The sequence below is a fragment of the Heptranchias perlo genome, chromosome 22, assembly GCF_035084215.1.
Source record: "Heptranchias perlo isolate sHepPer1 chromosome 22, sHepPer1.hap1, whole genome shotgun sequence".
In the NCBI taxonomy this organism is placed as follows: Eukaryota; Metazoa; Chordata; class Chondrichthyes; order Hexanchiformes; family Hexanchidae; genus Heptranchias; species Heptranchias perlo.
Window position 1 is genome coordinate 41139706 of NC_090346.1, and position 15540 is coordinate 41155245.

General features: G+C 41.2%; 1 protein-coding gene across 5 annotated transcripts in view; it reads left to right on the top strand.

Annotated features, from left to right (window-relative positions):
• Positions 1-6400: 6400 nt before the first annotated feature.
• Positions 6401-15540, top strand: part of usp7 (ubiquitin specific peptidase 7 (herpes virus-associated)) — a 77870-nt gene continuing 68730 nt past the window's right edge. For 4 of the 5 annotated variants that reach the window (XM_068003351.1, XM_068003354.1, XM_068003352.1 and 1 more), the window contains exon 1: positions 6403-7099. In XM_068003351.1, the coding sequence (XP_067859452.1) occupies positions 7030-7099 (70 nt within the window). In that variant the 5' untranslated portion in view covers positions 6403-7029. Of the gene's footprint in view, positions 7100-15540 lie in introns of all 5 variants that reach the window. The other variant, XM_068003356.1, reaches the window with a different exon arrangement.

A 15540-nucleotide genomic window follows, 5' to 3' on the forward strand; every position in this document is an offset into this window, starting at 1 on the left:
CTGATTTTTACCTCAACTCCATTTTCCCGCCTTTTCCCCATATCCTTTGACTCCCTTGCTGATCAAAAACTTGTCTAACTCAGCCTTGAATGTATTCAATGACTCAGCCTCCACAGCTTTTTGGGGTAAAGAATTCCAAAGATTCACGACTCTCTGGGAGAAGAAATTTCTCCTCATTTCCGTCTTAAATGGGCGACCCCTTATTCTGAGATTATGCCCACTAGTTTTAGATTCCCCATGAGGGGTAACACCCTCTTAGCATCTACCCTATCGAGTCCCCTCAGAATCTTGTATGTTTCAATAAGATCTCCTCTCATTCTTCTAAACTCCAATGAGTATAGACCCAACCTGTTCAATCTTTCCTCATAAGACAACCCTTCCATACCCGGAATCAACCTAGTGAACCTTCTCTGAACTGCCTCCAATGCAAATATGTCCTTCCTTAAATAAGGACACCAGAACTGTACGCAGTACTCCAGGTATGGTCTCTCCAGCACCCTGTACAGTTGTAGCATGACTTCCCTGCTTTTACACTCCATCCCCCTAGAAATATAGGCCAATATTCCGTTTGCCTTCCGGATTACCTGCTGCACCTGTATGTTGACTTTTTGTGTTTCATGTACGAGGACACCCAGATCCTTCTGTACCGCAGCATTTTGTAGTATTTCTCCATTCAAATAATATTTTGCTTTTTTATTTTTCCTCCCAAAGTGGATGACTTCACATTTTCCCACATTATATTCCATCTGCCAAATTTTTGCCCATTCGCTTAACCTGTCAATATCCCTTTGCAGACACTTTGTGTCCTCATCACAACTTGCTTTTCCACCTATCTTTGTATCATTAGCAAATTTGGCCAGAAGACACTCTGTTCCTTCATCCAAGTCATTGATATATATTGTAAATAGTTGAGGTCCCAGCACTGAGCCCTGCGGCACCCCACTAGTTACAGATTGCCATTTTGAAAATGACCCTTTTATCCCGACTCTTTGTTTTCTGTTAGTTAGCCAATCCTCTATCCATGCCAGTATATTACCACCAACACCATGAGCTCTTATCTTGTGCAGTAATCTTTTATGTGGCACCTTATCGAATGCCTTTTGGAAATCCAAATATACTGCATCCATTGGTTCCCCTTTATCCACCCTGCCCGTTACTTCCTCAAAGAACTCTAATAAATTTGTCAGACATGATTTCCCCTTCATATAGCCATGTTGACTCTCCTTGATTGTATTATGAGTCTCCAAATGTCCTGCTACTACTTCCTTAATAATGGATTCTAGCATTTACCTGATGACAGATGTTAGGCTAACTGGTCTATAGTCACCTGCTTTCTGTCTCACTCCCTTCTTGAATAGGGGTGTTACGTTTGCGATTTTCCAATCCGCTGGGACCTTTCCAGAATCTAGTGAATTCTGAAGATTACAACCAATGCATCCACTATCTCTGTAGCCACTTCTTTTAAGACGCTCGAATGCAAGCCATCAGGTCCAGGGGACTTGTCAGCCTTTAGACCCATTAGTTTACCTAGTACTTTTTCTCTAGTGATAGTGATTGTTTTTAGTTCCTCCCTCCCCTTTGCCCCTTGATTTTCTACTATTATTGGTATATTATTAGTGTCTTCTACTGTGAAGACAGATACAAAATATCTGTTCAATTCCTCTGCCATTTCCTAGTTTTCCATTATTATTTCTCCAGTCTCATCCTCTAAGGGACCAATGTTTACTTTAGCTACCCTCTTCCTTTTTATATACTTGTAGAAGCTTTTACTGTCAGTTTTTATATTTCTTGCTCGTTTACTCTCATAATTTATTTTCTCCCTCTTTATTATTCTTTTAGTCATCCTTTGCTGGTTTTTAAAGTTTTCCTGATCTTCGGGCTTACCAGTAATCTTTGCCATGTTGTATGCTTTTTCTTTTAACCTGATACCATCCTTGACTTCCTTAGTTAGCCATGGTTGGTTCACCCTTTTTGTGGAGTCTTTCCTCCTCAGAGGGATCTATTTTTGTTGCAAGTCATAAAATATCTTTTTAAATGTTTGCCACTGCTTATCCACCATCATACCATCTAATCTATTTACCCAGTTCACTTTAGCCAATTCCGCCCTCATTTTTCCACTCTCAATTGCCCTCATTTAAGATTAATATGGTAGTTTCAGACCCAAGATCCTCGCTCTCAAACTGGATGTGAAATTCTATCATGTTATGATCACTGCTTCCCAAGGGATCCTTTACTTTGAGATCATTAATTAATCCTGTCTCGTTACCCATTACCAGATCCAAAATGGCCTGTTCCCTGGTTGGTTCCCCAATGTATTGGTTTTAAAAACAGTCCCTAATACACTCTATGAACTCCTCCTCAGGGCTATTTTTGTCAATTTGATTTGTCCAATCTATGTGAAAGTTAAAATTGCCCATGATTATTACATTACCTTTTTTACAAGCCCCCCTTATTTCCTGATTAATATTTTGCCCTACAGTGTAGCTACTGTTAGGGGGCCTATATACTACTCCCACCAGTGATTTCTTTCCCTTGCTATTTCTTACCTCCACCCAAATTGATTCGACATCTTGATCTTCTGAGCCAAGATCATTTCTCACTATTATACCAATTTCATCCTTTATTAACAGAGCTACCCCACCACCTTTACCTTTTGTCCTATCCTTCCGAAATGTTAAATAACCCTGAATATTTAGCTCTCAACCTTGGTCACCTTGCAACCACATCTCTGTAATGGCCATGAGATCATATCCATTTGTTTCTATTTGTGCCGTCAATTCATCTATCTTATTACGAATGTTGCGCGCATTCAGATAAAGAACCTTTAATTTTGTCTTTTTACCATTCTTTCCTACCCTGGCCCCATTTGCTAGTGCACTCTTATGTTTGTACATTCTGTCCCTTCCTGACACACTCTGTTTATCATTACCCTCATCACTTTCCTGTACTACTTCCTTGTCTTTTCTCTTTATCAATCTAAACTTCGCCCCACCTGAGCCCTCCCCCCCTCTATTTAGTTTAAAGCTTTCTCCTAGTTATTCGGTTTGCCAGAACACTGGTTCCAGCATGGTTCAGGTGAAGCCCCTCCCAACGGAACAGCTCCCTCTTTCCCCAGTACTGGTGCCAGTGCCCCATGAATCGAAACTCACTTCTCCCACACCAATCTTTGAGCCACGCATTCATCTCTCTGATCTGATTTACCCTGTGCCAATTTTCTCGTGGCTCAGGTAATAATCCGGAGATTATCACTTTTGTGGTTCTGCTTTTTAATTTAGTCCCTAGCTGCTCAAACTCCCTCAGCAGAACCTCTTTCTTAGTCCTACCTATGTCGTTGGTACCTACCTGGACCACGACAACTGGATCCTCCCCCTCCCACTCCAAGTTTCTCTCCAGCCCTGAGGGGATGTCCTTAACCCTGGCACAGGGTAGGCAACACAGCCTTTGGGACTCTCTCTCCTGGCTGCAGAGAACAGTATCTATCCCTCTAACTATACTGTCGCCTACTACAACCACATTCCTTTTTACTCCCCTCACTTGAATGGTCCCCTGAACCATGGTGCCGTGGCCAGTTTGCTCATCCTCCCTGCAGTCCCTGCACTCGTCCACAAGGGCTGCAAGAACCTCGTATTTATCAGACAAATGCAGAGGCTGAAGCTCCTGCAATGCTACCTCCTGGATCCCCGTACCTGCCTCACTCGCAGTCACACCCTCCTGTCCCTGACCATGTGCCAATTCTACAGTATTTAGTCTAAGGGGCGTGACTGCCTCCTGGATCAAAGTGTCCGGGTAACTTTCTCCCTCACTGATGCCTCGCAATGTCTGCAGCTCGGACTCCAGCTCCTCAACTCGGAGCTGAAGTTCCTCGAGCTGCAGAAACTTACCGCAAATGTAGTCGCCCCGGACAAAACTGTCCAGTAGCTCCCACATATTGCAGCTGCAACACATCTCCTGCCCTGTCATAACTATGTATTTATTTATTTAATTAATTACTACAATGCCAATCAAATTATTTTTAGGTTGAACTATGTTCTGGCCGTGTTTAATTTATTAAATTAAGTTTAGTTTTTTTTTAAATTAGTTTTATGCTATAAGTTACTTAGCCCACAGTCCTAAGAAAGAAGAAAACAGAAGAGATACTCACCACCAACCACCTACCTGCCTTACCTGTGACGTAACACTGCAGTTTGGTTTTATTGTTGCTGTGACCCGCTCTTGGTACACTCCTCTCTGCTGTCTAAACAAATGCACCTCACCCCTTACTGCACTGAATCCGCTCACTCACCAAATTCCCAATTATAGACTCTGTTGAATCCAGACTCCGTCGATAGCTGCTACTCCGTGCTCCCTCACTCAATATAAGGCGTTATATAAATGCAAGTTATTGTTGTTGCTCCAGTATATCCCAAAGAGAATTTAATTCTTGTTTAATGTTACCTACTATTAGAACATAAGGTTGTTTCTGAATAATTGTGTTTAAAAAGTTCCTCATCTTCACATGATCTTGTGGTAATAACCATTTGCTTTAATATTTTTGATTGGCTATCAAAATGTCTTTGCTTTGATGAATATTAAATGGTTATCATGAAGAATTTATTTTTGTTTTTCAGTTGCTTTCTAGACTTTAAATGCCTGTTCAAGTTGTAGGTTCATGATGTAATTTTTCAAATAGACACGAATTGTTGTGAGAAACTTCTAATTTCTCTATTGTCCGTCAAAGTGTTTTTCAGGATGCTCTTGGAATATGCTAAACCATGATGATAGGTTTTCTGTAGCTTCCTGTGGCTTTTAAGAGATTCACTGTCAGTAATTTTAAAAAATCAATTGCAAAGAGTTATGATTCACTTTAGCGTCCTTATATTTTCTCCCTAATTCTGCTGACCTTTTGTTTTCTATGTTTGATCAGTGGATGCTGAAGATGCCATTCTGTGATTCCCACCTTGGAGAAACGGAGCTTGACAGTTCTCGTGAGTTGTGCATATTCTTCATATTTCACATGTGGTCAAATAGCATTCTTGTTTAACAGGTATTTTATATTGGGTCGCGATTTGTACCTGTTGCAATCAGGAACTACTTATATAAGAATATGCTTGAAAGTAGTGGCAGCTCAACTTGTCTTACACACACAGCATCAAGTCAGTAACTGGCATCACAAGTGCAAGTTAATGAAATAATTTAGGTAGTTTTGAAAAAAGGAATGCTGAATGAAAAAAATATTGAATTAAGATCAGTATTTTCAGGTACGTATAAAGCTAATTTTGCTGCAGATCAGAAAGTTATTAAACCCACAATGATGCTTCATCATATGCAGTTGATATTTGTCTGTGAGGTCAGTTCCTAAAGTAGGATATTATTAAAGATAAAAAAACTAAGATGAATGTCATTTTAAGTGGAAGAAAATAACCAACAAACACACTTTAGTTATATTTCATACAGGGAAAGGATGTTAGGATAAGGTTTTTGTATTATGCATACTCAGGATGTGCACATTGCTGGCAAAGCCGACATTTATTGCCAATCCCTGGTTGCCCTGAGAAGGTGGTGGTGGGCCTTTTTGTTGAACCGCTGCAGTCCCTATGGGGACTGATGTTAGATAATCTCTGTCGCAGTTTCATACAACTGAATGGCTTGCTAGGCCACTTCAGAGTGCAGTTGCGTCAACCACGTTGGAGTGGGACTTGAGTCACATATAGGCCAGATCAGGCAAGGATGGCAGGCATCCTTGCAACTCGAAGGACATTCGTTAACTGGTTGGATTTTTGCAACAGCTTCATGGTCACTTTTACATTTTCAGATACATTTTTTTTTAAAACCGAATTCAAATTCTCAAACCGGCAGGGTGGAATTTGAACTCACATTCTCTGGATTCTCGGTTCTGGCCTCTGGACTAGTGTAGTCCAGTAGCATAACCACTACACTACCATTTGCGAACTTAACTTTGAAGCTATCAAACTCTTAGAAAAATAGTCATTTACTTAGAATTAACTCTTTCTCTCAAAATGTCAGGGGAGAAATAACAAACAGGTTTTGTTTTTGCTTGTGGAAGAAGGTATTTTAAGCCTGTGGAAATCAGTTCCATTAAAAACCTATAGTCCACATTGTCACCCTGCTCTTTTTTTTTCTCTTTTCTTTTTTTTTTCAAATTAGGCCCCCCTTTTATAAGAAGGGGGGGGGGTGGGTGTGGGGTGTGCTTATGAACTAAAAACCCAAAGAAACCAAAACCAAGTTGTCACCCTGCTCTCAGTTGCTGTCTGGGACCTCCAGTCGTTTGAAATGAGATGATCTTGTGTTGTTGTTGATGATGATGATGACGTCGACGGCGACGCGCTGGGTGCTTCCCTCCCCCCTCCCCTCCCCCACGAAGCTACGCATGCGCCTGGCGGATGTGACATCTGCGCCGCGCCGCCATTTTCTACACGGTGCAAAAACAGCGGGCTTGAGGGGGTTAGGAGGCGAGACCAAGAGCAACGTGCAGCCAGAGAAGGGGGAACCACAAGGGCCGGCGGCCGCCACCACCATCACCACCAGCAGCAGCGACGACGACAACAAGTCACAATCAGTGAAAGTGCCCGTCTCCTCCCCGGTCCGGTGCCCGCTTACCTCGGGTTTGAAGCCGCGTCGATTTTTTTTTAAAAAAACAACCTCCCTCCTCACGTTTCCACCGAATAAAAAGCCGCTAATTTGATTTTTCCCCCCCCCTCCTTATCTTCCCCCCCCCCCCTCCTTATCTTCCCCCCCCCCCTCCTTATCTTCCCCCCCCCCTTCCCCTCATCCCCACCCCCACCCCCTCCTTCCCCTCCTCCTCGGGAGGCGCTGGCTCTCCCCACCTTTTTTCGGTGCAGGTCGAGGCGAGTTCCCCCTTTGCCGTGACGAGCGGAGAGGGGGGAGCTTCGAGCGCACAACTCGGCCGAGATTGGGCGAATAGCGAGCAAATACGTCCGGGTTTCCGTTCCTTCCAGAGAGCCGTCTCTCACGTCCAACCTCCCGGCTGCCGACGCGAGAAAGGCCGAGGCGGAGGCCGAGTTGGAGACCATGAACCACTGCACCAAGCCGGAGCAGAATGAGCAGCACCTCAGCGAGCCCGAGGAGATGGAGATGGAAGGTAAGAAAGCCTGGGAGGGGGTCGGGGCCGGAGCTAGGCCCACCCCCTCCTCGGGATGTAGGGGGTCGCCCGGGGAGGAGGAGGAGGAGGATTGGGGAGTTGAGGGGGGGGGGGTCGGGGGTCTCATCCCCTTTACTTTCTCTCTCTCGCCGCATCCTAGTGGACTCCCCCCGGGGCCCTTTTAGTGGCGGAAGCCTCGCCGTCTCTTTCTATTATATTTTTTTAAAAACATTTTGTTAGAAAGTTTTTTTAAAAAAAATACTGACGGTTGGCGGTAGGCCGCAGGGCCGCACGTCGAGCGCGGGGTTTCTCGCCCTCCTTTTCCCTCCACCACTGCCTCCTTTAACGGGAACCACGCGTGGGCCCCAGGCGCCATGCCGGCCCCTCGCTTGGTTCTAAATTTAAACCGATCCGACCTTCGTGTCTGTGGGGTTATTTATTTATTTATTTATTTTAATTTTTTTTTTCTCTTTTGTGTTCAAAATCAAAATTTCTGACGAATTAATTTTTTTTTTAAAAAAAGAAAAGACGAACCGAGTCGCGTGGTTTAAGTAACCGAGCTCGCTGTGTGTGTTTTTAAATATTTTGTATAATGTGTATGTGTGTGTGTTAAGGTTGATTTGAAAGCGCCACAAACACAAACAAGGCCCGTGGTTTTGGAGACCCGAGGGGGGAGGGGAGGGATCGAGAGGTGATGGAGACTGACTCCTCTCAGATCTCTGCAGTATTTGCTATCTCATGCTGGCCTTTCCGAGCTATCTCATTTCATCTGCCATTGATTTTTTTTTTGAAGTTGGGACCTCACAACGGCGGAGTATAGTAATAGACCTTTAGTCAAGTACCTTTTGAAGGGAGGTGGATATATGGACTACAAACGAATATTTGTTTCAATTTTTCTGCACCACGTTAAATGCTCCTATTAACCCAGAGAGAGCTCGGCCATTAAAACTTTATTTTGTCTTTGTGACGAATAAAGTGTGATTTTCTTTCAGGCCTATAATTGGCTGCAATTTAACTTCTGAACAGTTTGACCTGTATAATTAACATTTGTTCAATTAAATCACCCATGCTAATGACTATTGGTCAGTGTTCTTTAAACTAAACAGTTTGTACATATTCTACGACTCAGATTTACACTCAGTTTGCGAGATAGAATCCTTAGAAAGAGTTATCCAGGCATTTTCTCAAATCTGAGTGTAATATCTAGCAACCATGTATATTAAGATTTTTATTTCCCCAAGGTGAAGCTAGCCTAATTTGAAATGTGTTGTCAACAGTGTAAGTTATGGTCTGTTTTGTGTATGGAAATAAACTAATATATGTTTAGCAAAGTTCTTCAGAAATTGGGTAATTTTGAGTCCTAGAAATTACAGTACAGGGAACCATTCAGTCCATAGTGTCAGTGGTAGCTATTAATTCTTTTCATGCTGTGCTATCTTTTTTCTTATCCAGTTCTATTTTATATGTTGTAGATGTCTCAGCAACCACTGTGCTAAAATATTCCATTTTCAAATAACCCTCTGCAAAAATGCCTTAATCCACCCTTCTATCCTGCTCATAACTCTCAATATATGCCACCTTGTAACTGTTTCACAAGCGTTTGGAAACATCCTTCCATTGTTTACTCCCAAAATCATAAATGCATCTTTTTAAAGTATTTTAACCCAAAAATATTGAAGTAAACTGTCCATGTGATATACTTACAGAAATTTTTATTGAGCTGTTTAGCCATTGGCACGAGTGTATGTAGATAAATGGCCATTGATGTGGTTCAGGGCTTGTAATTTACTTGAACATTTCAGATATTGTAAACATCAGTGGAATGCCATTAGAACCCGAAATTTAATTTACAGCTGAATAGTTTTACATTTTTGGTCAGGGTTATGCATACAAGCCGTGTGATGTAGGTGAAGGAGTAATAAAGCTGGTAATGGTTTTGTAGTTATTGCAAGTTTTTTAAAAATATTTTCATTTGTATACCACCTTTCACAACCTCTGGATGTCCTAAAGTGCTTTATAGCCAATGAAGTATTTTTTGAAGTGTAATCACTGTTGTAATGTAGGAAACGCAGCAGTCAATTTGCACTCAGCAAGGTCCCACAAGTAGCAATGAGATAATGACCAAATAATCTGTTTTAGCAATGTTGGCTGAGGGATAAATGTTGGCTAGGACACCAGATGAATTTGGTGCTCTTAAACTTCAAATAATGCCGTGGGATCTTTAACGTCCACCTGAAAGGGCAGGCGATGCCTTGGTTTAATGTCTTATCTGAAAGATGGCACTTTGTCAGTGAAGCACTCCCTCAGTACTGCACTAAAGTATCAGCCTGCACTATGTGCTCAAGTCTCTGGAGAGGGACTTGAGGCCACGACCTTCTGACTCAGATGAGAGTGCTACCACTGAGCCAAGACTGACACAATAATCATATTTAGCATAATATAGCATGTTTTCTTTGGTTCTTAAAATGCAGATTACCAGAAAACAAACTCTTCAGTATATATTGTCCTCATAGTATGAATTGTAGCAGAGACTTGTACTATTTGGGTTTGCAAATGCCATGTGATTGCTTTAGCATAGGGACAGCATTGTACTTCTGAGCAATCAATGAAATAAGTAGAAATGTGCATCTTCCAGTGTTCCTTCTAAACTCAAATTTTGTATTTCTTCCAGTTAATCTTTTGTTCAAAGATTCAATTGTATCTGAATAATTCAAAAGCTAGTTTCTTAGTGAGCATAGTTTTTTTCTAATTGCAAAATTAGTTCCACGTTTAGTTCTAAAAAATGCTGACAAAATGGAATCAACCAGGAGCCATTTGTACCATGTGACTGTAAATGTCAATAAAGTAAACAAAAGGAATGTGAAATTGGGGAGGGATGGTTGGGTAAAAATTGGCAGTTCAGCTGTACTTCCTACCCTTTCTCTTCCTTCCCCTTTCAAATACAAGAGCTAATTGAGTTCCTAATGAGTGGAGCTGAGATAGATTCCATTGCAACATGGGGCTTACTGTGTATTCTAATTGAATCTTCATCTTGGCTCAAGGGTTTGATAACCTAATGGTTCTTCTGAACTCAGACTAAATAAATGTCTTTGGATTTTCTAGTTGTACCTGTTGTTCTCAGTGGGTAAGTGCACTGCCGAGTATGGTACTGAGCAGTATTGATCAGGAAGACCCTAAGTTTATGCTGTTCACCAAGGGCTTTGATGCCAACTCTACAGGTTGTCTCCATCTCTGATCGGTGAAGAGAAAATAAAACAACCAGTGGGCCCCTCTTGATCACTATCCAGCGATTGCTTGCTGGAACGTATGAACGAAGAATGACCACTTTAGATGAGACACGGAGGACTGCTGACACCTGTGAAGCCAGTGTGTTTGAAAATTGGGTAGGGGTGGGATTGCTATTCCCATTGATTTTTACATTGAGTACTTGAGTACTGAAGGGGCTTGTCAGAGCTGTTCCACTTTCTACTGTTTATTGGTCATCTGCTTAATGGCAAGTTCATGTTTTTTTTCCCAAGTATTTACCAAACACTAATTTATATATATGTATTTATTTTTGCTCCATTTTTTAATTAAAATTTAAAATAAATTATACTGTGCATCATTCCTTAGCTGAGATGTTGAGTAGGTAATACCTTCTCCAAGTCTCTGTAGTTCAACTTTGAAAGTTTGAGTGTTACCAGGGTTGACTTCCCTCCAGACAAAAGTTCTGCTTGCTCTTCCTCTCCTCTTTACCTTTTCACACTCTTCTCTATTTAACCCCCCCCCCTTAACAAATCTTGAGATTGTGACCTTGTTTGTGGGGAATTGCATACCCAGTTTTGTGATGGTCTGCTTTGGTAGTTAGTACACCAGCATACTGGGTGGCAAACAGGCATCAGTACTCTTACAATTCAGGTCAGTCATAAATATTGCTAGTAATTGAACTAGCCTTCCAGAAGTACTGAGCAGGCTGATTTTTTGATATACATGATTTTTGGCAGAAAATCGTAACATTTCATTGAGGGGGTAAGGAGAGGGCAAATGTTGCTTATTGTTACTTGGAGGGAGTAAGCGTGTACCAGACACTTTGTCCTTAAAGTCCTGTGACTCTAATGTTTTATAGGAGTACTCCTTATGATAGTGGGACTTATGAAGAAAGATTTTTGAAGGTGCACAATTTCACAAAGATTAACTTACTTGCCTTCTCAAACAAAACATGAGCGTATTTTTATCAGGACTCGGGTGAGGAGGCTTACTGAACATGGGAAATGGTCATATGCTAGGTCATCCCCTCATCACCTGAGCATTTGCATGCAATCATATTCCCCCAACTGATCGGTTTTCTTGTTTTTAGGCAGATATTCCGTGAAATTATAAAATCACGCCATCAGAATTTTATTTTGTAGTATCCCTGAAGTTGTGGCGTAATAAGGCTTTAAAACAATAAATGTGAAAATTACAAATTATAGTTCCACCAAGCGCTATGGCAATTTGACCAAGGCTAACATTTAAATTGTGCAACCCACCAAAAATACCAGGAATATTTATGTAGTCAAAACTGTTAACTAAACCCCATTTTACTGTTGCCTAGCTTTTGTTTTTGTGACCTTGTCCATTTTTTATTAGTTGTCAGCTGTGGCTCATTGGTAGCACATTCTCGCCTCTGAGTCAGAAGGTTGTGGGTTCAAGGCTCACTCCAGAAACTTGAGCACATAATGCAGGCTGACACCTCAGTGCTGCATGTTGGAATAGCTTTTGGATGAGACGTTAAACTGAGGCCCCGTCTGCCCCCTTAGGTGAACGTTAAAGGTCCCACTGGCACTATTTCGAAGATGAGCAGGGGAGTTCTCCCTGGTGTCCTGGCCAATATTTATGCCTCAGTCAACTCCACTACAACAGATTATCTGGTCATTATCATATCGTTGTTTGTGGGACCTTGCTGTGCACAAATTGGCTGTCACGTCTCCTGCATTGCAACAGTAACTACACTTCAAAGGTATTTTGTTGACTGTAAAGCGCTTTGGGATGTCCTGGGGACATGAAAGGCACTATATAAATGCTTGCCTTTTTTATTTTTTATCAGATTTAGTCAAGCTAATTTTACTTGACTGGAAATACCTGTGGCAGATTCCCATACCTTTCCTATCCTTTTAACTTATTCATTGTGTGCTTGCATACACTATTTGTTTAGAATATAAAATTTATAAAAGGTACTACGATTTGTAGCTTGATACTTTTTTTTAGTATGGCATTTAAGTTGAAGGACAATTTGAAATGATCATTAAACCTGTGACCCCTGAATCTAATCACATTATAGCTCATCTATGCAGCCCAGAAGAATTATTTGAGTAATCCTGAGATGAAACTGACTTTTTCAAGTATGTTTTTATGACGTAATTAGCTGGAATATTATTAGTTGATCTGACATTGCTCACAAAAATAAAAATGATCTTCCTGTAACTGTCTCCAACATTTTAATTATTTTTCTTCCATTCTTTCTTTATGCCTCTTGCACATTTTCTCGTTGCTGTTTCTCTTAATCTTTGTTGCCTTGTTCTTTCTATGATTCTCTTGTCTGTATCCACTCCTTTCTGTATATTTAACATTTTTTTGAAAGTTAGAGCATGCAGCAAGATGAGGGGAACATGTATCTAGGCAGAAGTGGGGAGAGACCAGGGCTAGGTAAAGAGGATGTCTGTGTTTCTGTATTCTAATCCTCACAGGTGCAAGAGAAACTGGGGGTTAGCAGCTGGGCTATGTGGAGCTGTGTGACCTGTGCTGATGCTGTTGTTGTTGCAGCGGACTTGAAGTTGTGACATTAGCAGTGGTGCAGGACAGTCTGAGGTCCGAAACTGCCACTGTCCTGAGCAGTCAGGTTGGGCCTGGGAGGGAGGGACTGGAGCAGAGCTGAAGTGTTCAGGATGAGTATGAGCCAGAGCAAAAGCCAGATGGATTGGGTAAAATGCATCTGAAATGACAGCTGAATCATAAAAAGTTACGACGCAGAAGGAGACTGTTCAGCCCATCGTGTCCAAGCCGGCCGATAGAGCTAGTCAGCTTAATCCCAATTTCCAGCACTTGGACCGTAGCCCTGTAGGTCACGGCACTTCAAGTGCACATTCAAGTACTTTTTAAATAAGTTGAGTGTTTTTTCCTCTACCACCCTTTCAGGCAGTGAGTTCCAGACCCCCGCCACCCTTTGGGTGAAAAAATTTCCCCTCAGCTCCAGTCTAATCCTTCTACCAATTACTTTAAATCTGTGCCCCCTGGCCACTGACCCCTCTACTAAGGGAAATAGATCCTCCCTCTCCACTCTATCTAGCCCCTTCATAATTTTATATACCTCAATTAAATCTCCCCACAGCCTCCTTTGCTCCAAAGAAAACAACCCCAGCCTATCCAATCTTTTCTCGGAGCTAAAATTCTCCAACCCTGGCAACATCCTCGTAAATCTCCTCTGTACCCTCTAGTGCTATCACACTAGAAAATAGGTTATTTTTTTCCCCACAATGTAATCTGTGGTTTTGCTTGTGGTTAGCATGGACCACTGTTGGGATCTGATTGGTCCATGCTAACTACAAGACACCATAGACTAAATGGTAATGTTACAGGCTTACTACGACATTATAATCTGCAAATACAAAACTTTTACTTATGTAGATATGTAAAGATGCAATTAACTTTATATTTAAAAAATAAAGTTGTCTTAGTTTGCTCCATTTTACTCAATTGAATTAACATTTGCCTACATAATAGATGAATTGTGCAATCTAGAATAATTCGCCTTTATTGCAAGGGAGTTGAAGTATAAGAGTAAGGATGTCTTGCAATTATATAGGGCTCTGGTGAGTCCACACCTGGAGTACTGTGTACAATATTGATCTCCTTACCTAAGAGAGGATATACTTGCCTTAGAGGCAGTGCAACAAAGGTTCAGTAGATTGATTCCTGGGATGAGGGTTTTCCTATGAGGAGCAATTGAGTAGAATGGGCCTATGTTCTCTGGAGTTTAGAAGAATGACAGGTGATCTCATTGAAATGTATAAAATTCTTAGAGGACTTGACAGGGTAGATGCTGAGAGGTTGTTTCCCCTGGCTGGAGAGTCTAGAACTAGGAGTTCTCAAGAGGTCAGCCATTTAGGACCAGGATGAGGTAAAATTTCTTCACTCAAGGTTGTGAATCTTTGGAATTCTCTACCCCAAAGGGCTGTGGAGGCTCAGTTGTTGATTATATTCAAGATTGAGATTGATAGACTTTTGGACACTGAGAATCAAGGGATAGGGTGGGAAAGTGGAGTTGAGGTAGATGATCAGCCATGATCTCATTGAATGGCGGAGCAGGATCGAGGGGCCGTATGGCCTGCTGCTACTATTTCTTATGTTCTTATGTATGTGTATTTGTACGGGAACATCCAGCCTTATCTATCAGGCCATGTTAGCAAATTGCAGAGCTTTACATCTTGCACCGCTGCTTTTATAATTTATTAGACATATAGAAGTTTCTATAAAATAACTACAATAGCTGGTCGACACCATAGCCACCAAAGTTTGTGTTTTAGCTTATAGGTATTCATTCTTTTTATTTATTGCAGGATGGTAGAGAAAAATGTTTGCCAAGTGGCAAGTGCTATAAGCTGTGCTTGCATTTTATATTACTGCTCTTTAGGATGTAGTGGAAAGCCAAATGTAGATTTTTAACAAGTTGAATCTTTGTCCTTGTGCTCAAAATTTTGCCTGTGGGGAAATTTGAAGTCAAAGTTTTTAGGTACAAGAGAATCTGGTACAGATTCTTGCTCCCCTTCACTATGGGAACTCAATTTTCACATTGCAAGTTTTTCCTCATGATTTTCACTAGCCTCGTGGAAGAAACCCTATCAATGTTCCTCTCTCTTTCACATTGTTAATGTTCTATCTACAAAAGTAGAGTCCAAATTGTAGGGAAATTCTGATATTGTAAACAGCTTTAGTATTCTACTATGCTAGATACTCCAAAGAAATTTTACATGAATGTGAATTATCGTGTTCAGAGTTTTAGAAGTAGGTCATTAGTATGCATTACAGAACATACTGGTTATTTAGTTGTAACAAGTATCTGCTACAGAGAATCCATCTTGTTACAAAGCTCTAGAGTTTATTCTTCAATGCAAGTTCCAGCAAAAGGGCATATTCCATTATAGAGTTTCAAGTTTAGGTGGTATTTTAAAATAAGTTTTATTATGCATGGAATACCAATGAGATTGAATTGCAGAGCTGGTTCTGTACTTCGCATTAAGTTATCAGTATAATGTATGCAATTTAATATTCTGTTCTCAAAAATCTGTCCATAAACTTCATGTAAACTTTGTAATTTTGCACTTGATGTTAAGACTCAATCTACATCTCTGATGTCCAGCCTCTGATACAGCACAGGCTATTTTCCACCTTTTTAGTATGGGAGGAGGATAGGAAACATACTGGTG